The 26,100-nt window shown below is 37.1% G+C and overlaps 1 protein-coding gene across 4 annotated transcripts in view; it reads right to left on the bottom strand.

Annotated features, from left to right (window-relative positions):
• Positions 1-26,100, bottom strand: part of SLC6A11 (solute carrier family 6 member 11) — a 105,613-nt gene that overhangs the window by 38,012 nt on the left and 41,501 nt on the right. For all 4 annotated transcript variants that reach the window (XM_087743029.1, XM_087743028.1, XM_087743026.1 and 1 more), the window contains one exon: positions 18,831-18,965. In XM_087743029.1, coding sequence (XP_087599155.1) covers positions 18,831-18,965 — 135 coding nt within the window. The remainder of the gene's footprint in view (positions 1-18,830; positions 18,966-26,100) is intronic.

Here is a 26,100-nt window from a genome sequence, read left to right as displayed (position 1 = left end):
TCAGGAGTTTTTTCAGGATTCTTGTGTCGGTCAAGGGTCCTGCTCCTTCTGACTAGTGGTTATAATATAGCTATGATGCCAAAGTCTGTCTGCCACCTAGGTTACAGTCTAACAAGGGTGCTTAAATTAAGACTGTACTCTCCTGAGCTCTCCTGTAGCCAATGGGGAGAGATTGGCCTCTCCTTGAAAGTTACTCATTAAGTGGGATAAATTACCCTCTAGAGGAGCCTATTTTCTCTCTGTTGCTTATATAGGGAATTAAAAGCATTACATTAAGGTTCTTCAGTAGGGTACCTAACAGAAAATGGCACAAACTCTGATCTTCAGGAGTCCCCAGTGATTTTCAGGGCGACCTGTGGGAACTGAAGATCCCAGACCACTTCGAGTCCTGAACGTTCCACTTGAGTTGCATACTTCACCTCTAACATCTTCTAATGTCTGCTTCACAATGTGAAAATTTCCCTGTTTAGGGAAAACTTACATTTAGCACTATACAGTGTTAAAAAAAGAAAAAGGAGAGAAAACTCAAAACAGAGGAAAAAGAATGTGCTATCTCACTACTGAATGCTTTAAAATTTTACAGCTCATTTTAAACAGTTCATTTTAAAAGGTTCTGTAACGTTAGGGCACAAAATTTAAGAGAAATTTTCCCATTGATTTCCAGGGGCCAAGATTTTACCTTGCTAGTTTTTATAGAATTGGAATCTGTGAAAAGAAGAAATGCAACTAAAAGACTTGCTTATTGGCTTTTTTTGCTTGCAGAAATATTTATCAAGCTAAAGTCTGAAATACGTGAAGAGTTAATATATATTCTACTAGTCTAATGTAGCATTTGGCAAATTATGGGCTTGAGGACTCTATATGCTCCGTAAAATAAAAAAAAATCCTCATTCCTTACATTATAAAGACTTCAAAATTGAGCTGAGTTGGAATAATCGAATTTATGATATGAATTCTCATATAAATAAAAAATACCCTTCAGGAACATATTCAAATTTTCTAAGCAGTAAATAAAAGTTTATCTCATAAAAGCTTATCTATGTTCATTATGTCTTTATTCACTCCAGAAATCCCTTTCATGACACAAAAGATTCTCCTGAGTGCAAATACCTTGGAGAAGGAACCCTAATGGTGGCTTTTAGGTATTAGGACAATTGCAGTAAATATGGCAAAATAAGCATATACAGAGATTCTACCCTTGTATTCAATGTTGCAAAGGCAGTGAAGTTCCCTGTTTAGGTCACTGCACTATCTGGTCAAGTCAGTCTGAAGACACTGTTGATTCGCAAATCTCAGATGTGAAGACTTGGTATGGAATGCATACCCAAGGTCTTAACTCTGTCTTTGTATATGCACACAAAGATCTCATTAACTCCTGATAAAAAGAACTGTCTTTGACTGCAGAGTTTGTGTCAAGGGATATGTGAAAGTGATTTGATTCTATGTACCAATACCATAATTCTTTTCCCAGCTTGCATTCTGCAATGAGATCTAACTACTCTACTTTCTTCCTTAGAGTGGGGTGTGCAGAGATTGACAGGCACTGTCAATAGAGCAAAAGAGCAGACAGAGTGGAAACAGCTCTCTTAAAATGTGCTCTTCATTTTTATGTATTTTTTTCTTGTTTGTTTGTTCTTGCATTTTCTACAGTAGCAGCACCAGCATTAAAGGCTGTTTGGGGCAATTAATGCACTAAACATTTGATTCACACTTTCTCAGACTAGGCCAGATTACATTACTGCCTTCCTCCAACTGTGTTGGGGAAGATGGTGCTGAGTCTCAGCAGTCTTTTTTATGGCTGTAGTTTCTACTCATATAATTTCTTTTTTCAGTTACTGCAGTCAGCAAGTGATTGTAAGAACATGATCTGTCTCTATTGACTCTTCATGGAAAGCAGAGAGTAGCAGTCATAAGAGCACAGCTTCCTAACCTACAGCACTGCCTTTCTCCAGCCACTGCCAAAAGCATAAGCCGAAAGGCAAATTAAGCAAAAGTCTGCAGTGTTGATGTGGCCAGAGGTGAAGAACATATTTCCCCTTTTTAACTACACTGGCATAGTGCCGCAGGTGGGCACCTCAACATTGGATTCTGGCCCAGCTGCTGGAATTGTGCCACTGGCAACTGCATTTCAAAAATTAAGAAACCAGTCAAGTTTCTATGGCATTACCAGCACAGAATTCATCTCTATTTCCAGAGCCTGTTCCCTCTGCTCCTTCTGTTCCTTTTATACTTGGCTTTAGAAAAATAACAGAAGCTGCTGGTAAAGCTTAGAAACTACAGAAAAGAGAAACCCCAACCAAGAGAGATTATTGCTCCTAAATTTTTTGGAAGTGGTCAGCAACCATGTGGTTGAAGGTGATATAAGCCTATTTTGATTTTCAAAAGCATTTTGGAAAAATCTGTCACCAAAAGCTCTTTAGGAAACTAAGCATCTGTGGTTTAAGAAAGAAAGTTGTTGCTGGAAAAATAACTGATGAGAAGATAGGAAGCACCAGATAAGAGTATTTTTACAGTGGAGGGAGGCCACCAATGGAATACTACAATGACCTGTGCCTGTGCTATTCAGTTTCTTCACAAGTCACTGAGAAAAAAGGGGTGACACAATGTTAGTCAGACTAGCAAAGATGATAGCTAAAAAAGAAATGGCACTAAGTTACGAAGAATGACAGCTAATTATGATGATGGATCTTATGAGCTGACATGACTGGAAAATAAAATTCTTAAAACTGGCAGATAAAATTCAATTACCTTTAAAGTAATATATGCAAGAAAAAGCAACTCTGGTTTGACCTATGAAATGATGGGCTCTTACCTGATAATTTTGATTTGGAAGCATTATCTTGTAGTTATGGTAGATAGTTCCAACAGTGCTCAGCAGTGGCCAAGAAAGCAAATTAAGTGTTAGGCATTATTAAGGAATAAATACAAAGAATACTGGAAGAGAACAGCATTATACCACTGACTAAATCCATCGTTTGTCCATGTCTTGGCTACTCTATGCAGTTTTCATTATGGTCTCCTCACATAAAAAAGTTACAACAGAATTTGAAAGGGCTAAGAAAAAGATGAAACAGGTAACCAAAAATAGCTTTGTATTTTGTGGTATGAACAACCCCATGCATCCATACAGGCTAGGGGACAACCTTCAGGAAGGTCCTAGGGGACAAGCTGATCATGAGTCAACAGTGTGCCCTTGGGGCAAAGACAAGAAACAGCACCCTGAGCTAAGCAGGAGGAAGAGCATTACCAGCACATTAAGGGAGATGGGTGATCCTTTTTCTCTGCCAGGCACTGTTGAGACACATCTAGGTTGCTGTGTTCAGTGCTGGGGTCCCAGTTCATGAGAGACATAGACTTACTGGAGTAAGTCCAGTGAAGGGCTACAAATATGATTAAGGGACTGTTGTAGCTAACACACGAGGACAGGTTGAGAGAACTGGGATGTTCAGGCTGGAGAAGACTCGGGGGATCATAAAAATGTGCATAAATACCTGATGGGAGGGAGTAAAGAAGAGGAAACCAGTGTCTTCTCAGTGGTGCCTGATGGAAGGACAAGAGGCAATGGGCACAAACTGAAACACAGGAAATTCCATTTAAACATAAGAAAAAACTTTTATTGTGAGAGTGGTCAAACACTGGAACAGATTGCCCACAGAGAGCTTGTGGGGTCACCAACCTTGGAGATACTCAGAACCCAACTGGACATGGTCTTTGGTGGACTTGGCAGTGTTAGGTTTACAGTTGGACTTAATAATCTTAAAGGTCTTTTCCAACCTAAATGTTTCTATGATTCTATGGTCCTGAACAATCTGTTCTAGGCGAACCTCCTTTGGGAAGGGAGGTTGGAGTAGAAGAGCTCCAAAGGTGCCTGCCAGCCTCAACTATTCTGTGATTCCATATGAGAACAGATTGAGTGGGCTAGGACTTCTTCAACTGAGATGGGATGTCAGTGCAGTTTAACAAGTCATGAATGAGAAGGAAAGAAAGAGTAAGGATACTTTGTTCACTGTTACTTCCAGTGCAAGAACTTTTTAATCATCAGATGAAGTTTCTAGGAATCTAATTCAAAAGCAATGAAAGGAGGTAGCTCATCCTGATACAATTAGAGCTGTGGAACTTGTTGCCAAGAGATGTCGGGGATATTACCTTAAGAATCCTCTTAGGGCCACTGCTGGAGACAGCATACTGGGCTACACGATCTTTGTTCTAGGTAAGTTTTTATGTAAAGCAGCATTTTATGTACTTTCAAGAAAATAACATATTGTTTGATGCTTACTTTAATGCTCCCTGTTCTGCAGAAGAGATTATCATGTTGAGTTGACTGTCCATTCCACTAACTAACATTATCTAGTTGTTTTCTCACACTCATTTCTATAATTCTCTCACCTGATAATGCCAGTACCCAAACAAGGACTATTATGTTTCTATACATACACCTATACAACTTCTGGCACAACTTCCCCCATCAACCCATGCATAGGATAATGAAAGTGATGAATAATTGCTATCAAAGGATTGAAGATACCAGTTAAACTATGAATCTGTAGCAGTCAGCCACTAACGTGTTATTTTCTATTCAAATAAGCACGTTCTGACTAGCTGGCATATAGTTAATCTTATTTTATAGTAGGGACACAGGAGACTGCACCTGCAGGGTGGACACCCCAGGACAGAGAACTTGGCAGTAGAAGCTGGACAGAAATTCTCCAGCAGAAACAATCTGGAACCACAGGTTATATGTGGACTCTTGTGTTTAACAGTTCACAATTGACCTGTCTGTAATTAACTGAATGAATTTATACTTTTGGCCTCCCACATCCTCTAGCAGTGAGTTCCACCATTTAGTTACTCATTGTGTGAAACAGCACATTCTTTTGTATTTTTCTAAACCCACTACATCTCCATTTTTATAGACTTTTGCCAAATCCAAGGCAGGGTTCCAGTAGGACCTCCTGAGTTACTGGCTGGCTGCCACACAAACAGGGAATTGTGCCTTGGCTGCAGAACCAGGAGGGCTGTGCTCCAGTTTCAGGTCTGACAGTGTGTAAAAACATTTTTTTTCCTTCTTTTCTTTTTTTTTTTTTTTTTCTTCTTTTTAACAAAAAACCCACCAGTGACTGTTGGCTATATACTGCCCTATAGAGCTACCATGGCTATTTAATGAGCAGGTCAGTCTTCTAAGGAGCATCACAAATACGATACGGTTCTCTGAAAAGCTACTCTAACGACTTGATTGTCTACAATACCATGAAAACCGTGGTCCAGCTTCCAGCTAATATCCATTGAGTACCTCTACTACAGTTTATTTATTTTTAAAAGTATTTATTGCCTAAAGACCAAAAGGAAAAGTGAAAAATGTTTTTAAAATTTAACAGGAATGTCTCTAGAAAATCCCTCAACTAAAACCAGTATTTAATAAATCAATTAAAGGTGCCAAGTAACAACTTATTACCTATGATTCTGTTACACAAATAAATGCTTAATTGAAGACAGCATTGTTTTCACGCTGCCCACATAATACTCTAAATATTGCCCTTCACAAGTATAATAAAACCTGAATGCTTAGGCAGAATAAATAAAGACACAATTCGAAGTTAATGATTTTTTTAAAATAGTAATCTCAAAATATAGAGAACTGAAATCTTGTGCAACATATTCCTTCAAGTATTGGTACTGACAATATAGGTCAACAATCCAAAATGACAGACAAAAAAAGTATATAATTTTATTACAATTTAATCACATTTTAGTCACTCAGCCTTCAACAAATCTATGGATGTGGATAATCCCATCCTAACTCAGCAACAATTGTCCCAGAAAACTAAGAAAAGCCACTTCATTAATCTAGAGCATTAACCACTTTACTAAAACATCTTAAATCCTCTTGTCATTTAAGAACCGTCATTTTCTGTTTAATATGACTTAAGACAATAGAATGGAAAGTATTCAAATTACTATCAAGACAGTCAAACACGAACATTTTTTCACTTTCACTACTTATGTACAAAGGATACATATTTGAATATAAATATGTAACACAAGTAAGGCTACATTCAATCAGTGCAGAGGTATCCCACTATTCTCTTTTAATTGTTGCCAAAACTAGATGCTCAGGGAAAGACTGCAGTAAATGTTTACCAAACCGATAAATTCCATTTTTATTCTAGTTAGTTAGTTATACTGTATCAAAGTGTTATATAACATTATATGTTCAAATGACTTGAGTACGATGCAATGGGAATGCTCTCCAAAGGTGGCTTTCTCTTTCCATTGTCTGCACAGGAAGCCTGGGAGTCCCACCACCTCTCTTACCCCTGCCATGTACCTTCTGGCTGTGGGTCACAGGTAACCAACAGGCTTTAAATTGTATCACTCTGCCGCAGGAGTTCTCAGAGAAACTCCCAGAGCCAGAGCATCTTGGCCCTTGCCTTTGGTACAGCTTCGGTGTTTGGTGCCCTACTTTTTGCTGTTTTGCACAATCACATTCAAACTACAAACAAATATTCTTATCTAGTTGTTTGAATGTAGAAGAAAAGTAAGAGGAATGAGTCAAGGACACACAGAACTGTCTGCATGACTGCCCAAGGAAGCACATAGAAATGAAAAGCCAATAAATGTCTTTAAACAACAATTAAGGCTGAATGGATATGCCCCCACTGTGTACAGCAAACCCAAATGAGTTAAAACAATAGGCTATATATTACTTATCTTTCTCAGTCAAAACAGAATAGCAATTCTAGAAAGCAAGAATCCTTTAAGGTTACCTCACAGCTAAACCTTCAGAATATCAATTCTGTGGCAGCACTGCACAGTAGTAAATTGTTTCAGAATATTGAGCATTACAGTAGTCATTAACTTAGGCATTTTATAGAATCATAGAATAACTAACTTAAGCTTTAAACTCATCTCTCCCCATACTCTTAACTTGCATGCAAGTCAGAAGCCTCCAAGCCTAAATGAAATGGCCAGCTAGAGGTGGGAAGCCTTGTAGCATCTGCAATAGGCAGCAAGCACCGCTATCAAGGGTGTGTGACCAAGACTCCCAGGAAGGAATTTGGTCTGGTACATAAGGGCAGGTAGACCAGCCATTGACTTGTTCTGTGCACTTGGACAAATCTGATTCTGTGGATGAATGAGCACGGCCATAGCTCTGCAACTGGCAGGGCACCATTGCATTGATGCAAAGATGATAACTTGGTATGTACCATCTGACTATGTGTCTCAGAGTTAATTACTGGTGAATGGTAGCTGGAATTTGCTTGGAACCAGACCAAGAGCCTGGCACCTACCCAGGGTTATGTGCCAAGAATCTCCGAGATTCCGCTAGCAAGCTTAGGACAACAACTTACCTAATCAATCTCACATCTTAAGATTTTTTTTTTTTTTTTAAAGGGGCACTTTGGGTTTTCTGGTTGTTCTCAGATACAAGTCATTGAGACACCCCATGTGACAGTTTAAAGAGGCTCACATCACTAGGTAAGGAGCTACTAACAACATCCAGCTCCATAAGGGGCTCAACAGATATAAAAATCAGAATGAGTTCCCTAGATAATTTTCATAAATAAATGCAGGGAGGAATGGAGAAAGGCAAAGTAATACAGCAAATTTGTTTTAGACCATCAGGCATAAGCTTATCTCTTACCTGTGACAGATTTGTCTTGGAGAAGTTAATTTGGGAAACAAACATTGTACTGCTGATATCCTAGGCTTATTTTAAATGCTTATCTGAAACGTTCAAAGAGCTGATGTGCTAGTAGGTATTTTTCCTCATACCCAGCGAGGAGCATGGAGTGATATATAGGTTGTTCTAACCCACAAACATCTTTGATGCTGTGTCTGTCCCTCAGAATCACTTCTTGCATATTCCTTCTCCATCTGAAGGATGATTTGCTTCTGTGTGATACCTCCAATCTACAGTACTCAGTACAATAGGATGGAAAGAAGACAAAAAGGGACTGCATTTTTGTTTATTTCTTCCCCTTTGCCACTTGCTGCCCACTCATTTAGTCTTGCATTCTTCAACTCTATATTTTGGTAATATGCACTTAGTTCTTACTTCTACTTGCACCTGTATGACTACACAGCTAAAGTAAAAATTTAAGCCAATGTATAAAAAAAACAAACAAAAAACAAAAAACAAAGCACAACAAACCACCTCTCTTGGACCTAAAGAGAGTGCAATACTAATATTTTACTATTTGAAGTTGTGTTTGACAGACTGTGTTCTTTAACAATTGACTTATTCAGTGACTATACATATTACCTTTTTGTGACTTAAACTACTTAAAAATCTGCAGGTAAGTGGAGTTCTCTAAATAAAAAAATACAGTTATCAGTGATTTACCAGTACTGAAAATCATTGCCTGGTCACTCTCAAAATATCCAGGAGAGTTAATTAGCCCCTATGTTATTTAGCCTCTGCCTCATTCACTCAAGCTGAGGTATCCATCTCTTCTCTGGCTCTAAGACTCTGATCATTCCAAGTGCTCCACAGAATTAGTGCAAAAAGGAATTTATAAGACTGATACAAATGGTGGGTGACCAAACTACACTTCCAAGACACCTTTCCCTCTCCACTGATGAAAGAAGCAGCTGTCTACAAAGTCGGAACCTTGCTTACACATGCCAGTTATATATGTAATGTTAAACACAATGACTCCAGACCACCTTACCTACTTTGGTGTGAAGACCATGATACAGAACAGATCACTTTAGTTTGTAATCCCTAATCACGTGCCACATTTTCTGCCTTCCTCCTTTCAGTGAGATAGTAACTCACTGAAAGCTCATGCCCTAGCTATACCTTTTTCAGTGCTTTAACTGCTGCAATCATTTTCCAGCCATGTTCTGCTCACCTTCATGGATGGATAAACAAGTTCATTTAGACCTCCAGGCTGGGAAAGCACCAGCTTTCACTATACCTTTTTGTGAACATCCCTCAGAGTCACCACGTTGTTTTATTATTTTACACAGAGGGATTTAGAGTATTTTGAAAGCATGAGTTGTTTTTAGAGTGACCGAAACTGTATACCCAAGTGGCAAATTTTAGTAAACAAGCCACTCAACGTTCACTAAAATTCTGCTGTGAGCTTAGTAGTTTTTGAAGAGAGATAGGCAATGAAAAACCTTTCATTTATGCCACAGAGCTGGCAGAAACTTAAAGCAAAACCAAGTTCAAGATAAAAAAAAAAAGCGCTAGAATAAAAAAAATGCCATTTAGGAATTGTATTCAGGACCTGCACTTCTTGACACTAAGGGGGCTACCAAAAGTATTGACATAGATCAAATGTTTAATTTCACAGAAGAATGAACATTCAGTTTAATTTACATTATTTATAAATTTGTGTCAAACAGTAAAAGCATTTGGTCAAAAACTGAAAAGTTATTTTGAGAAGTCAAATCTTATTTCTCTATTTTTAAATGAAGCACTTGATTTTTAATTCCTAAACAAGATTTTGTTTCAAAATGAAATAATAATAGTAAAAAGAATAGAGGAAAACACCTCTTTAAAATGAAAAACACTTTTAAAAGCTCTGGTCTGTGTCAAATGTTTTGTGTTTGTTCTGCTAAAATATCAATATGTGAACACAGAACTTAAGTGCAAAGTCACCAGGAACCAGATCCTACCTCCCATTCTTTATGAATTCAGCTGCACTTTCGTGATTTGAATATTCTCTGAAAAGTTCACGAGTTGACAATAAACAAACAAATGAAAGATCAGTGAACTTGTATCCTGAACTGCATTAACATCTGATGATTTCCTGCCAAGTTTGTAAGAAATTTACTCAATGCATTTTATTCCCTCTTTCTTTGTGACACTCAGGTGCTTTCTTTCCTTATCCTTATTTACAGTCCTAAATTGTAGTAGTAGTGTTTGGTTGGCACTGGTGTGACAAAACGTGTTATTGCCTCTGTTCTCTAATGGCATAAAAAGATATTCTTGCAGCCAGGATTCTGGTGCAAATGGTCACAGAATGCTCAGTTTATCCGAGCCTCAGTGTTTAAAGTAGCTGTCTATAAACATCCATATGGGAAAATATGTTAACATATGGAAATCTAAGACGTTGAACACAGTCGAGGAAGATATGTTTAAAAATATTAATGACCTTTGCAGGAATTCCTGTATTACAAAATTTTCTGGAACATTAACGCAGGAATAAATTCATTTCTTAAAAGGCTCTTATTTCAGAGAAAAGAATATGAAGTGTATCCCCAAGTCACGTAATGCACCACAGCAGAATCTGAAGTTAAGCAAACATGTTGACTATCCCTTCCTGTCATTTATCTTCATAGGCAATTTTGATGATATAACTTTAGTGTGTATATATGTGTGTGTGTGCATATAAACATTTTATAAAGCATAAGGAAGAAACAGTTATGCAATGCTAGGTAAAGTAGTCAACAATCAATCCAGCTTCAACAGCCTAAACAAAAACTATACTAATACAATGGAGTTACTTTATCCATAAAGAAGGAATAGTCAATAATTTAGCATAGACATTCAGAGTAGAGAGCATCAGAAAGTCACAGCTGCCAGTACACACATCTCCTCATCTTTCCAATTTGTTCTCCTGGATCTGGATCCTTTCCGTGACCTGCCTGGCAGCTGGTGACAGTTCATGATGGGAGACGCAGCTTGTTTTCCCACATACATTAGGGCAGTGTGCCAGCAACTGTCATCAGTCACCTCCCACCTTCTCTCTCCTTGCTTTCTATCACTTTTTTCTCCCTTTCTCACACTGCTCTTGCAAATAAATCACATACGTATGCACAAGTGTCATACAAACTATGTACTAGTGGATACGAAAAGCATGGTAGGAAGAGGGAAGAGCAGCAGTAAGGCACATGTACTTGTAAGATGCCTACATAACCTACAGCTCAATGCAGTCCCCAACTTTCTTATACCACCCTGGAGGAAGGCACCTTTTCTCTTCCGTTCTGCCTCCTCCTCATTTTGTATTTCCATTAGTTCAGAGAATGCCTTCGGGGAGAACTTCAGTACCAATCGCCTCTAGGCTACTTCTGAGGAAAAAAAAAAAAGTGTGTGAACCCAGTTCCATTTACTGTAAAATCCATATGTAGAGACCTTTCCATGCTCACAGTCAACCCCTACAGCATGGCATGTCTCCAATAGTAGTTTGTGGGGTGTACACAATACACTTTAGCCATTACTACTTTTCTGCAGATGTTTGACCAGCCTTCTTTTTGTTGGATTGTTTTGAGAATTCAACTGTTATTCCAGTCTAAGATGGAAATAAAAAGAGTTTCAGAAATGTCTGGGGGATTAGAAAGCTTTTTTTGTACAGGTCTTCAAAGAATAATCTTTAGGAGCACTCAATTTTTTAAGCAGTAAATAAGAGATTTTCTGCAAGCTGCACATCATTTCACTAGTGTAGTAAACTTCTCTTTTTCTTTTTTCTCTCATTTCTCTAGAATAACAGGATTAACAAGAATCCCGTTAGCAATTCTTAAAACAACTATATATTTCCAGTGCCTCTATTTATATGGCATCATATACCTACTTGTGACTCTCCCAGAAATAGTGTGGAATATTTATTTGCTTCACTTAGTGACTATCTTCACTATGCACAAGGTTCCTTAGTATTATTCCCTCATTAATATCCATAATCACTTAGTATTTTTTGTAACAATTTTTAATTTCATCTGAAAAAAATGAATTTTTAACAACAGCTTTTCTCTTGCTAGGAGACTTGGCTTCTAAAGCAGCTGACAGGCTGGAGTCATTGATAGTATTTGCAATTCCTTAAATGTTCCTGAGAATGTTAATTAATTTATGCACAGAGTAGCTGTTCAAGTTTATCTGGTACTTCTTTTCAGGTGCCATCATTGTAAACAGTGAAAAATCTCTCCCTGTTATGTCAACAGACTGAGCTAATGTGTGGATCCTGTCTCCCTCCAGTGGCATACTGCACTAGCCATAAAGTCTAACATTAAAGTGCAATTAGAGTTTCCCCAAAACTCAGATGATGTCTCTCCATTGTCAAGGTTGCTAAGGGGTTGCAAGGATAGCTGGAAGAGATTTCATGTGGCCTAAAAGCCCCAGGGAAATTACAAAATGACCCCATTCTTTCAACAAGTCTCTTCTAACTGCCAAAATCTGCTCTTGCCTGCTCAGCTTGCTATTGCTTGTGTAGCAAGAGCAAGAAACATAAGGAAAAACCATGAGGACAAGGGGGCAAACTATTTGTTCAGGGCTTGAAGTAACTCTCCAAAGCAATAACTGGACTTCTGGAACCACATTTGCTACATAAAAATTAATAGTCACAATATTATGCTGTTGAAAAAAAAAAGAGTTGAGGCATAAAAAGGTATGTCACGTTTACTCCTGTACACCAACAGTTTAGCAATGATGTATTCAATTTAGATTGTGCCTTTCCCACAGAATACTTAAATATACCTAAAACCTTTGCACAATGTAATGACTTGTGTGGTGAACAAATACTAAGCTGTTCCATGTATCGCAGAGAGTAATTTTTGTCATAGGAGAGGACCGTGAATGTCTTCATCCCATGCCTTTTGAAATGTATGTGCCCAATCTCTGTAGTGCAGATTCACTGTGAGAAAGCAGTATGTATGTTCCATTGAGCAGGTGAAATGAAATGTGCTTCCAGGCTTGCCTTCAGTCTTTCCTTGGGGAAAACGGGAATAACATCTGTCCCAGGAGTGATTTATGGCTTTGTTAAACACCTCTGCCTTTTCAGCAAGAACACTGCATTACAGCAATTTGTTGGTCTTCCTGTTCTTTAAAACCACATAAACAATTTGTAACGCAAAAGCCATAGTACATAGTAAAATGAAATAGTCGCTCATTGTGGAGATTATAAACTGCATTGGAGGGCAAAATGTTTCTAAACATCATATCAGTTTATATCCTGTGTTTACTTTACAATTTAAAATCTCAGTAATTTGTAATGATGGTGCAAACAGCAGACTTTGAGAATAATTAATTCTTTTTCAAGTTTAAATTTTAAAAGTTTAAAGTTTGGGTAGGGGATTCCTACTGAACAGCAACACGAATGTCTCACAATCAGCAATACTTTTTTCCTTTCATACAAAGAACAGTTTGAAATTTAGTTTCCATATCAAATGAACAAAGACTGTTTGTTCAAAGATACATGCATAAAGCGGGAGTTGTTATATAGATAGTAAATTCAGGTAAGGATTTTCAGACCTATGGCCCTTGTACGAATTTCTGGCATTTCACTGTTTTTTTAAATTTACTGCAACTCACATGCATGTGCATCGTAATTGCCTGATTCAGAAAGTGAATACCTGATGAAACAAACAATACAGAGAATGGGAAGAAATTGGTAGGAAAAAGAAGAGTAAATTCCATAGCTGTTAAGAGAACTGCATGAGTGTGATTGGAACGGGACATCTTCCTCCTCTCATTACTACTATTTTTTCCCAGTTAATTTTTTTTTTTTAAATGGCTGCACGAACTCTTATAACAGTCAAAAATGCAGTAAATTGCTGAAGGTATTACTAGACTTAGTAGTATTAAAAGGCTGGTAAGATTTAGGACATGTGACGTGCCTCTGAACCCTTTCTCCAAGTACCTTGCCTAAAAACTAGACTTACCACGCATCATGAAGCAAGTTTCTCATTAGACTGCAAGTTTCTTACTTTTCACATTCCAAACAAATAAAAGCATCAAAAAATTCTCCAGCCAGATATCATTTCATTGCCAACATATGAAAATTCCTAGGTTTCAATTTTAAGGATCAGTATGCTTAGATAGGTACAGTACAGGTCTAAAATCCACTACTTGGGAATCCATCCCTTGATTTTCTGAGCATGAAACCACTCAAAAATGAAATCAAAATTTCTTCTACAATTTTTTTTTTTAAAGAAAACAGAGTCCTAACCCTTCTGTTTAAATGCAACAGTTTCCTCCACTTTCAAAGCTAGGAAAGAATTTTTATTTGAAAACATAGGTTTCATACGGCCTCAAGGTGGCGATACAATTGTGATAGTTGCTTGGTTCCAAGGCTGCATGTACTAAAATTAAATCAATCTGGGTTATTTCTTCTACTGCTGAGAAAAGAATCAGAGTAGCATTACTGCTGCAGATTTCATCGCTAAAACAACTCTGCATTATTAAACATTGGAAATAAAAAGTTAAGGGAAGATAAATTCTCAAATACTTTTCCAGTTTGGATTTTCAGAACAGGATTTAAGAAAATATTATCTCTACACCTATACAGTATTCCCAAATGTCTCTCACACATATGTATATTATAATAAGCCTAATTGGGTACCAATTGTTTACAGCTTTGGTGAATAGCATCTTTTTTTAAAGTATAATTCTATGTATATGCTCAAACATACTAAGATGATGTTCAGGGAGCAGTGAATAACTAACAAAATAAACTCATGCTAACCTGAAAATTAAGGAGTTTTTAATGAAAACTACAATTTTCAGGCAAAAAAATTAATGTGCATTTATTCTAAGTTATTTTCTAAAAAAAAAAAAAAAAAAAAGTGTTTTCCCTAAAACAGATATCCGATGTACTAAAATGTTCTTTTTCTCTGTAAACACACAGATCATGAAAACTTAGCCTAAGTGCCACGCAGGAAAATGCAGGAAGAAAGAAATTTTTGAGACAGGTGGCAATGTAAGGAAAAGAGTAATCTTTGTACTCTAAGACTTATCTAGTGCAAGGGTTTTTTCAGGTTAAGTTGATGCTCATTGCTGTGCATTCATGTTTGGTACTTATTTTCAAGAAGGAAGATCTAGTGAGCTACAAGCCACTTGACCAAATTTCAGTGCCAGGGAAATTTATGCAAAAAGTCCTTCTGGGAGACATTTTCAAACTGGGTGGACTACCCATTGCAAGAGTACCTGTAGAAAACATCTGGAAGCTCTGCACAGTCATGGCTACCTACTAGTTGAACTCTCATAGCTGAGCTACTAGAGGCAAATTGTAGAAATGTTTCTGCCACCAGAAATTTTATTGCAACCTTAACACTTTCTCACTGCAAATAAAAGATCAGAGAAATTTAAAATCAACCCTAGCTGTGATAGCTCATATTTTCCTGTGCCTTATATGTAATTTGCCCTGTCATTCATTTATCATGCTTAACATTCACAAGAGACTATATCAGAGAGAAAGTACAACCTGTATTCTTTCCACATAGAAATGTATTCTCGTGTGCAATTCAGTCACAAACCCCAGATGAATTAAATTTGTTCAAGATTTTCGTAAGCACCAACTGTTCAGAGGAGAGTGCAATTCTGACTATGTTGACATGTTCACCCCTACAGATGCTATAATGAATATCTTCATTAAAACAATACATATTTTTAAATAAAAAAACAGTAACTCAGCCAGTTATTAGCATACAAGCACACAATAAACAAGAAGGCTTTATTTTTATTTTCCTCCTCATTTTAAGAATCCGCTGCTACAGCAGGTTTAAATTTACATGCGTGTGTTTTCCAGGTTATTGACCATAATACTCTTGATCCATCGAACTGGTACATCTGCTAGTCCCTACCTGATTTAACCTCTTCCATGCACAAATGTTTGGAAAATCCCTTTATGAAGAACCAAATGTTTTCCCCAAAAAGGAGCAGTGAGTACCACACATAACCACAATTACATATGAAGTGACTTAAATCTGTGGACGGACAACCAGAACCATATTCTAAGTCAGACTTGCATGCAAAAACCATCACAATCCGATTAACTTTGTAATATACTACTTTTGTGTGAGTTATAACTTGGGAAAGACCCCATATTTAAGCTATAAACAGCACCTGTATCTTCCAGATTGGGGCAGAGGGACATATTTCAAGCCAATTTGACCAAAAAGGCTATAGAGACCTTACTGTTGATGAAAAAAAGCATTTCTGAAGCTTAAGTATAGTACTCCACTATTACAATGAAAAGTGATTGGTATGAGCTCTACAGATACACAAGACAAAAGACGGCATTTTCAGACCAAGAGGATTCAGTCTGTTGAAAAGATAGAATATAAAAATTAAATAGAGAACACAGTACTTGAAAGCTAAGAGGAACTGAAAAGACAGATGAATGGCTGCTTAGAAAGCTATAACAAACCATGGAATGCAAATTACACAAAGACAAAAGATTCAAGAACTTCAAACTAAAGTGAGCCTTGAAGAGAAACTTAATTTATTTAATCCACAGTAAACATAGTTGGCACTGTGGTTCAAATACCGCTCTCCTAATACAGACACAGTAGTCTCCCTGGAACATTATTTAAACAGACCTCCAACTGAAGAGGAAAACAACTTCTGCTAGTACACATGCATTATGCTTTGATATCGTGGAGTAAATCCAAATAAACAAGAGTAAAGATGAAAACTGGAAGCACAAGCATCAAGGTTACTTCAGTTGTCCTATATTTGCTTCTTGGTAAAATTCTCTAGAATAAATTGAGAAGAGGCTTATGGAATGCGTTTTTTTGATGCAAAAAAAAATTGGTTTTGAACAGTATTAAGTTCTACATTTCCATAAAATGGAAAATGTCTGTATATCTATCTTGTTATCATTAAAAGTTGCAATAAAGCTGAACCAATTCCATTTTACTTTTTTCTTAATGAGTTGTGCCAAATTCTGTTTTTAAGATTGAGAAGCCAAAATTCCTTTATTTCTTTAAAATTGACCAGACATCCCACCCATAACTCAGAAATCTTTCTTCAAAAAGTGAATTGATTAGTCTCAATGAAATATTTCAACTTCAATGAAACAGCATTTTTTTAACACAAAAATAATTCTCTGAAACCATTTCATCACGCATACTACAGTTAAATTACCTGTATTAGTGTTCCACAATCTCTATTATGGTCCATTCTACTTCAGCTTCTTTCCTACAAAAAGGTGCTTAAAATACTAAGATTGAAGTATGGCAATTTGTCAGTTAAAGTCTCATTGAAATGGAGAAGAAAGTTGGCTTGTTGAAGCCATTAAGCCTTCCCAAAAGACATTCTAGTATCAGCTGAGCTATATGTGTGGGACAAACAGATACATGCACACGTGTCTCAAGTGCTTTGTATTTCACAGACTGCTTAGACTAATATTATGTGCTTTGGAAATTGTCATGGCAACAATGTATTTCTTTACAAATGGAAACAGTACAGCAAATAGGCATATAAAACCCGCTTGTATCCTGACAATAACATTGCTTAAGCTTGCATGCCCTCCCTCAATAACAAACAGAAGCAAGGGTGTCAGTGGCATGTGAAAAATCCACACGCGGGGCAAAATCCTGTTAATAGGCCTCTCACACACCGCTGGACAAGTGAAGTAATCAACATTTAAGCAGCAGGACTACCTCCTATTCATACTAGGTCGATAGATTTCGCAGGTGGAGGAATCATCATGGTGTAGCACAAGAAAAGAGTAGTCAGTGAACACTTTTTGTTAAGGCAGTGGGTAATTTTAGTTGTCTGAACCACACAGCGGGGTGAAACACTAGCTAAAACTGGACAAAGTAAACAGATGCCATCCATCTTCTCAGATAAGCATACAACAGTCAAATTTCTTCTCTCTGCTAAAATGAGTTAAAGACACATGGGGTTCACTTGAAATTGGACTGGCTTGCTATATTTACTACACTCTGAGTCTATTATATTGCAAACAAACAACTGGGAGTGTGTCAGAGAATCCTGTTGTTTTTTGCTGTTACTGTGCTAATTACTCAGGTGAACTGAGGCCACCTCTAAGCAAGCTAGCTGTTGGAAAGCCGTAGTACATCACTGACATTCTAACACCACTTCCACAGCTCTTCTGTCACTTCCCATCTATGCTGACATAGAAAGATGGAAACATTGTTGAGTCCAAAAGTGGCAACATGATTAAATTTTCATCTAAAATTTTCAATATTTTAAATTAATCTTTTCCTTTCTAGCTGTTTTTTTTTTTTTCTGTAGAAATATTACTTGTTTAAAGTGAACTTTACATGTGTCAGTCATTTCAGACACTTCAGGGAAGTAACCTGAAGGGTCCTCTCTATTGTCTTTTGCAAAAAAAATACACATTTTCAGTAAGCAGAGGTTAAAAAAAAATTACGCTGACACATTTTCAGTAAGCAGATAAAAAACATTGATTTTGACAAATATTCCTGAACTTTCTTGCTATCTCCATCTCAGGATCCATTTAATTTTGTAACAGCCTTAGGAGTAACACTGTATAATGTCTTTTACATTGCCAAACCAGATAAGTAAAATGCTATCTGCAGCCTGTCAGGTTTTGTAGAGTTTGTGTCATTTTCCCTCTTTTGTATCAGACAAATGACATATAATAACTATTTTATTGTACTCATCTGTCACTGAAAAAAATCAACTTAATCCAGTATTTCCATGTTCAACTCTACTCTGGAAACAATGAAAAAGACACAGTTCCTGGTTTGAGTTCCTCCTTGATTGCATAGAGAGACTTCTGTTTCAAAGACAAGCATCTGAATGATTAATTTCTTTACTAATCTTGACTGGGATTTAGATTTGGAATGAGCAAAGAACCATAAAATGGATGTCTTAGTAAACTTGTTCCCATTGAAACCAGTGGCAAGGCTCTTGCCCTTCCGTGGCAGAAGCAGCAACGACAACTGAACACTTCTGAAAATTCTGATTTATCAACCAAGGTACTTTTATACTAAAAGAAGAATATATATTCCACGAAATTTAAGCAGCAATGGCTTTAAAGCCCTATCCACATTTCCAAATCTCTAACAATGGAACAACTATCCAGCTATCACCTATATTCAAACTTTAAAATCAAGAAACTCTTGCAGTTTTTCCCAGTCAGAGAGGAAAATAAATACATGGACCATGGTCCTACCTGTGGATCAGACAGTCGAGAAATGTCAGGGTACAAGTAGAATTTTATCCCCTCAGAAGCACCTGGTAACGTTACTCCACGAATCAGAAGAATCATCAACATGATATAGGGGAACGTGGCTGTTACATATACAACCTAGCAAAAAGAAGCAAACATTAGAAAAATATTTTCTTCCAACTGCAACAAGCACACTTCATTTCCACATCCATTTTGCTATTAGATAAAAAAAAAAAAAAAAAAGTCCTTTTCTGGAGGAAAAGTGCTTTTGATGTTCTTGTTCGTGCAGGTGAATTTTGTCCTGCAAACATATTCCCTTTTAAAATATTTATATCTTGTAGGAAAGGTCAACGCTTTTTTATAGAGAGACTGGGAAGTTCTCTTTAAGTATATTATTTACTCTCTCTTTATGACAAGTGACCAGACACTGTACTATAGTGTACCTGTACACTATACCACATACTACTCCAAACACAGATACAGGGAAATTGACTCGTAATAGCAAGTAATTAGTTGCACTATATTTTATGTATTCTATAACAACATAGGCAATGAATTCTCAGTCACCTAGTAATTACTAAACCGTCATCTCATAAGGCTGCTTTGCCTGCATGTCTGTGTTTGAGGAATAAACATTTAATCAAGACTAAAGGTTAAATACTATGTATATCTCCTTGTGATTTGCTATAGTACCCTTATCACGCAAAGCACCTTCAGGCAAGATTTCTGAAGTGCTCAAGCCCAGCAATTTCTGTTTTCACATATATGGCCACATTTTTTTCATAAATTAGTTTGCTCTGTGCATGGGGAGCAATGGAGCTTTTCTGGAAACCTGCAAGAAGTCACATTTTACAATCACAAACCTGAGAGCAGTATATAGCTATTCAAACTTGGAGATGGATTAAATTATAAATTTCAAGTCACTATAAATATTTCCTTTAAATAATAACATACCTTAAACTTAACTCTCCATAATTCTCTATAGCCATTTCTGCCTGGGCTAAGTAGATATAAAATATCCTAATATGCAATGATACTCCTATACATCTGCCTTGCACAAGTCACAATTACCTAACAAGCTGCAAGAATGGGGAAAATCATTTGGTGAAAAACATAACCTGTATAGCCCTCAAAAATATGCATTTTGAATTCAAAAGTTCATTACCTGTCTCATGGTTATGTAAATGAAAGTGGTACATCAGAGAATGCACCCATGAAAGGATTCTCAAACACATTTTAATGACTAATGAACTGAGTGTTGATTTTCAGACTGTGCTGAGTATTTAACCCCAAACATGAAATCGTCTGATGTGTGCCTCAGCTGGTACACTCAGAAATGGAGGAACTTAAAATCACATGCCAGATCTTCGAACATGTCCAGCTGCCCAAGACATATTTAGCCATTTCACTCTCACTGACCTTAACAGGAAGTAAGCATCTATATATCTTTCAGGTGTCTTATCCCTTTTGAAAATACAAGTCATGATTTTCCCGGGAAATGGAGACAACCATTATATTCCTATAGGTCTCAGAAGCCTGAATTGATGAAGTCATAGGTCAACAAAATGCAAAATGGAAAGCTCTATCCCAGTGCTTACACTTATTGACTATTAGTGGAAATGCAAACTGATGTGACTGGCTGAGTTCAAATAGACCTTGTCTCAAAGAGACTGCTCTCCACATTTAGGTTTCAAATAAAAATGGATCATCAGTTAATGAGAAGTAAAATAGAAACATACAGAATGGACATGGTGGAAAGGACAGAGTAGCCAGCAACTGGTTTTCATGTTTTTGTATTTAATTCTTTGCCAGCCATTTTTCTCTACTTCTTTTAAATCAATAGTTGCTTTTAATAGAGGATAGTCAGCAGACATATACATTTGATGACATGGAAGGTATTGCACCTGAATATCTGCTATGGCATTAAAGAATAACATTTCATTGCATCATGCTTCATTAGCTATACTCCTTTGCAGCCTGCTGTCTTTCACATCCTGCCACTGCCTTGAAACATTTCACATCAGTAAACAGATTGCAATTTTGTAGAGACAGATTTCTTCCCAGGTTCCTTTGGGTGTATTTCCTCACTCAGCTCCATCAAGAAAGAGCTGAAACCACTTATTTCTATGCCCAAGAGAGGTCAGGTAAAGGTACTCTTGTACAGTAGCCTGTAATCCTGCAGTAGTCATCCAGGTTTGTAGAGCTATACTTCAGAGTTTTCTGTTTGCTTTTCCGAATGCCTCCCACAGCCCATCCACACATATTGCAAGTACTAGAACCACAACCTCTAGCATACTTTTTTAGCATGAGGACAGTTGTGCCCCAGCTTTAGAGGAATGAGAACTCTCCTTCCTTTCTCATTACCATTCAGAAAGAGGATATAAATAGAGCACAATTGGCTCAGTATTTCTGGCAATAAATACTAATACAGATATCCAGAACAACAATGAAAGAGATATCAAGGAAGCATGTGTGGGAAAGATACACCCTTCCTGAGCCAATTGACATTATTGACAATTTTTCAGTGTTAGTGCTCATACAACTAATGAGGCTGCTAAAACTGCAAGCTTCTCTTGTATTGCAAGAGGTAATGTGTATTGTGTTCAGAGAGGGGAGAGAAGGCCACCCGTTATAGGTGGTGTTCAGGTCTCCCTGTATGTTGAGCCACTTAATTCCATTGCATTCAGTGCATCAGTTGCTCATTTTATCATGCTTCTCAAGAGCTCATGAGGTGAGGGAGGATGGAATATTTTAGAAATCAAATGCCATTATTAGTATCATCATCACATCTGTAGGCATTAAAAGTTTCCTGAATTGTTTTCTTTTCTTTCAACACAACAAACCTCTCTGAATATAAATGTGAACACAACTGTTTCTAATTACACTGCATCCTGTTTTAATTGACTTTAATTGCTTGGTATGTTAATTTGCAGTCCAATGCTCAAAATGCTTTTTTTAAACCCTTGTTAGAGCAATGCCACTGTTTAAGCAGTTGGAAACAAAATACAAATTTCTGGCATGCTAGTTTTTGCACCAAGTTCTCCTATTACAATATAATTGAGAGACAAATTTACAAAGATATTGAGACATACAAGTATGTGGAAAGGCACCTACTGGGACATCTAACAACTCTTAAGCATACTTAGGTGCTTAACTGAAAGTACATTAGGACCAAAGATCCTGAGAATACATATTTCATTGACTGCCATGAACTTTAAGTACCAAAGTATTGGCAGTAAGTACCAAGTACTCAAACTTTAAATACCCCAACCTTAAAAGACTTGAAGGTCAATATCACTCAAGGTTAGTTATAAACTTATGTAGGTATCTATGCAGTGATTTCATGAGTAAGGCACCGTAAAGTTCTTGAGAACTCAACTAGCTGCCAGTTTGCATCTTTTCATATCTAAGTATCTTTAAAGCGGAAATATGGTGCATAGGTTCGAATTTGGCTACTGGGACTGTTGAACTTCTTGTCCTAAATGAAAAGGTGCTTTTCTGAACATTCTGGCCAGATCATGCTGCAGAGGTTCAAGTGAATGTGACTTGGCTTGTGAGAAAATGTAGAAGAAATAAATGATAAATCTGTTGAGAATAAGGAAGAAGCCCTGCATGCAATGAACTGAGACACACACCCACAGAAATCTAAAAGCCTAAAACCAGATTTCTCTGGCTACAGCTGCTACAGAACACACCAGCCTAATGTTCACACACTGTCTCACAGCAGCTTCTTAGCAGGGCAAGTCTTGAATGGGAAGTAGTGAACTTTAATCCTTTGCTTGGCTCTTGCTGAGAACATAAGTGAACTAGAATTCAGTGAACAAAATATAACTTCCTGAGGCTAGGAAGTTGAGGGAATCCTTTCCTGCAAGCTGCAGTGTTTGAGCTTGTTTGCACTATAATGAACCAATTGCGTTTTATAAATGGAATAAAAGTGTTTAATTTCACTTGATGCTTCAGAAAATTACTGGGTTGCTAATCCCCTTCCCCTAAAGTCCTCTATTGCTCCATTAGGCTATAAACACAAGTAGTATCAATGCAAGAATTGCCAGCAACTTGCCTGAACTCAGTATTAGAAGAGTTATATGGAAAGAAAGACCTGACCCCATGCCCTGCTCATCCTTAGCTTTCATTTAGTGTTTTCAGCCTATTGGCTAGTCATTTAGCCTATTTATTTAGTGGACACTGTGACCACAGACAACTAGATTGACACCACCAACTTCCTTTGTTAAGAGGAGACTGGTGAGCAAGCTTCAGATCTCAGTGACATACAAGGTTTTTCAACACAGGACAAATAGAAGAAAATTATGCCCACACTGCAGTACGCTCCTGTGTGGAGAGACGGCTTGGGAACCAAAATTTCACTGCCTGAGTGATGTGACAGGGAAAAGAGTAATTTTTATCCTGCTTTACAGTGTTGATGCAGAAGGTCATATTAGTACAACTATAGAAATGTAATATAAGATAGTTATATCTTACCACTGTCTGGCAGATCTGGTGTCTTTGTAAGAGATGCCCAGGTATTACCAATTTGGGCATGATTTCCAGCAAATTAAAAAAAAAAAAAAAAAAAAAAAAAGAATTCTACATGCCACAGTTAACCCAGGCTCTACAAATATTTTTCCAGTTTCACATATTTTAGCTTCCTAGGTGTTAACAGCAGATGATAACACTATAAAAGATTTTCTTTTCCAACTACCATGGTATACTGTGAAATTTTCCATACAATATTGCTTGAAAAACAGTCTTTTGCCAACATGACACTATAGCATCTATGGACATAAAAATGACAACTAAAAAGAGATATTTTCAACATTAATTGGATTTACACAAAAAATGGTATAAAACAGTATAAAGAAATGACAGCTGATTCACAAGTTTTTAAACATGTCAAAAGGAGGAAAAAAATTCTAGATCTATCTACATTTTAAAGATAAAATTTCATACACAGAAAAAGAAACTAGACCAAAATCCCAACAAAATACCAGATGAGTGGATTCGTATAATGTATGATTGAGCGGGGGGGGTGTGGGGGGGAGGAGATAGAATCAGCAAAATGGCAGATTTTTCTGTTTTCTCTATGTGCTGTATAGATTTATTCAGCATCATCCACTGTTTGTCTTGTTTGTTTATCCATACAGGGAAATTTGCTCCAGAATAATCTTATGAACCGCCCTTAACCAGATTGCTTACAAACTGCAGAATTTCTTCTAAGCTACTAATGAATCATGTGTGAGTGCAGACACTTTCACTTGGAGTAGAAAGAAGTTCAAAAACCAACAGGTAAGAAAATTTAATGATATTTGAGAGCTGAGAAGTAAGTATGAAAGAGGAAAAATTCACTGGGAATGCAAGATGAGCTAAAAAATAGGGGCCAGGAGAGGACACTTAATGAAGGTATGCAAGAACCTTGTTAAATGCACAGTGATCATAGGAAGCAGAAGATTTTACATGACACAATAACAGCAGAAAGGAATAAACACTTCTAATACCATATCACACTGAGGTCATTGGCTGGGCCACAGAAAAATCTTTATCTAGCAGAGCTGTGCAAGTCCTCATTTTTTTCCACGTGGTGGTCAAGGCAATAAATAAATAAACATCTGAGTCAAACTGAAACCATTTCCTTTACAATGACATGAAAACTCAACTACAAAATTCATTTTGAGTCAATAAAAAAAAAAAAATCATTCTATTCCATTTTGTTTTGATACTCTTTTTAGTGAATGGGTGGGACATATCTCTCAACTGAAAAATGCTTTAACAAGCCAAAGTCAATTCCTGTAGATGATGAGCTCTTTCTCCCCATAAATATTCCTTAAGCAGCATCAAGTTTTCTAAATATACTTGAAATTATTTCCCAGCTAATTACCACAGCTGGTTTTGTTTCCAGATTGCCCAGGACCATTTAAATCAAGATCTGTCTTATTTCTGCTAAAATTGGTCTTCAAGCTTGGTTATTTTGATGGGGTCTACAGGCCTCATATTTAATCCAAAAAATGTACTGCCTAGATGAAATGCAAAGATAGATTTCCATTAGGGTAAAAATTCCCTAATTTAACAGATACTGCTGCCCCAAAACATTCATTTCTTAGACTACCAAGAGAAACCAAACAGAAATGGTCATAAATACAGCCTGAGAGGTTTTAAGACAAATATCTTGGAACATAGCTGTATCTACACTGCAGAACTGGTGCACTTCACACCACACTCCCAGCAACACCCCAGTTCCTTGGTTATCCCTACTTCTCAACTTGATGTTTGAATACAATGAGAGGGTGCAAAACTCCCCACATCTCCTTCAGAAACAAACCTTGTTATGCGAGTAGAAGGGAGTTTCAGTGATTCTGCAGAGACTGCCCAATCCATACAACCAGAAAACACAGACGAAGAAGTACTTCTTGGAACAGAATTTCCCCGCTGTGCAGACACAATCAGTAAAGTGCGCACAGAAGTGCATTCCAGTATGTGACATGTAGAAGCAGTTAATTTTATTATATTATTTAAATCAATTATGTGAGCACCTTCATTTCAACACTAAATAATGGTAAATGCAGATAGCCAGAATCTTTCTTGAACTGACCATACGCATGCACAGCTTAATAATGACCTAATCACTTACAAAGAATGTGCCAACAGCTTCTAAAAAAGTGGGACTGATCATAATAGATGGGCTGGATCCTGAAAGAATGTCTTTAAATCACAGTTCATATATTTCAAAAATCCATTCCAGTCTGAACAGGCCTTGGTCAAATTCATAGTAAAATTTGATTCGGGGCATCAAGAGAAGAGACTCACTTTATCTAGATTAAGGCTCACAGGAAACTACTTGCATGGTTACCCTAAGTTTACGCAGTCTACAAATTAATGCATAGGTCTATAGTAGTTTTTGGAGACCCTGCTCTGAAGTGTACAGAAAGATTCACTAGTGAATCCACACAATGCTAACCTTGCCGGCCTGAACACAGCCTGAACTAAGAAACTGTGAGACTGTTAGTCATACTGCTTCATCAATGCTACTACATTTTTTGCTGTCAGTAAGTGCCAAAGGAGGAGAGCAGGAAGACCTACTTCCTAAATAAACACCTGTAGTAAATACAACTCAGAAGTCTCAGGAGCTCAGTGCAATGACTTGCATCCTCCCAGTGCTGCTGTTCCTCAGCCTCCAAAATTATATTGTCCAAACTCAATATTCATCCTACACTTACCAACTGCCTGAGTGTCCTCAGAGGAGTTATGTTGATAAAAAAAATAAAGGATGCAACAATTCTAA

Source organism: Nipponia nippon, unplaced genomic scaffold (genome assembly GCF_047370975.1).
Source record: "Nipponia nippon isolate SJK-2023a ecotype South Korea unplaced genomic scaffold, ASM4737097v1 scaffold_9, whole genome shotgun sequence".
NCBI classification, from domain to species: domain Eukaryota; kingdom Metazoa; phylum Chordata; class Aves; order Pelecaniformes; family Threskiornithidae; genus Nipponia; species Nipponia nippon.
Note: the sequence above shows the minus strand (reverse complement) of the source record. Positions and strands in the feature narration are given on the sequence as shown.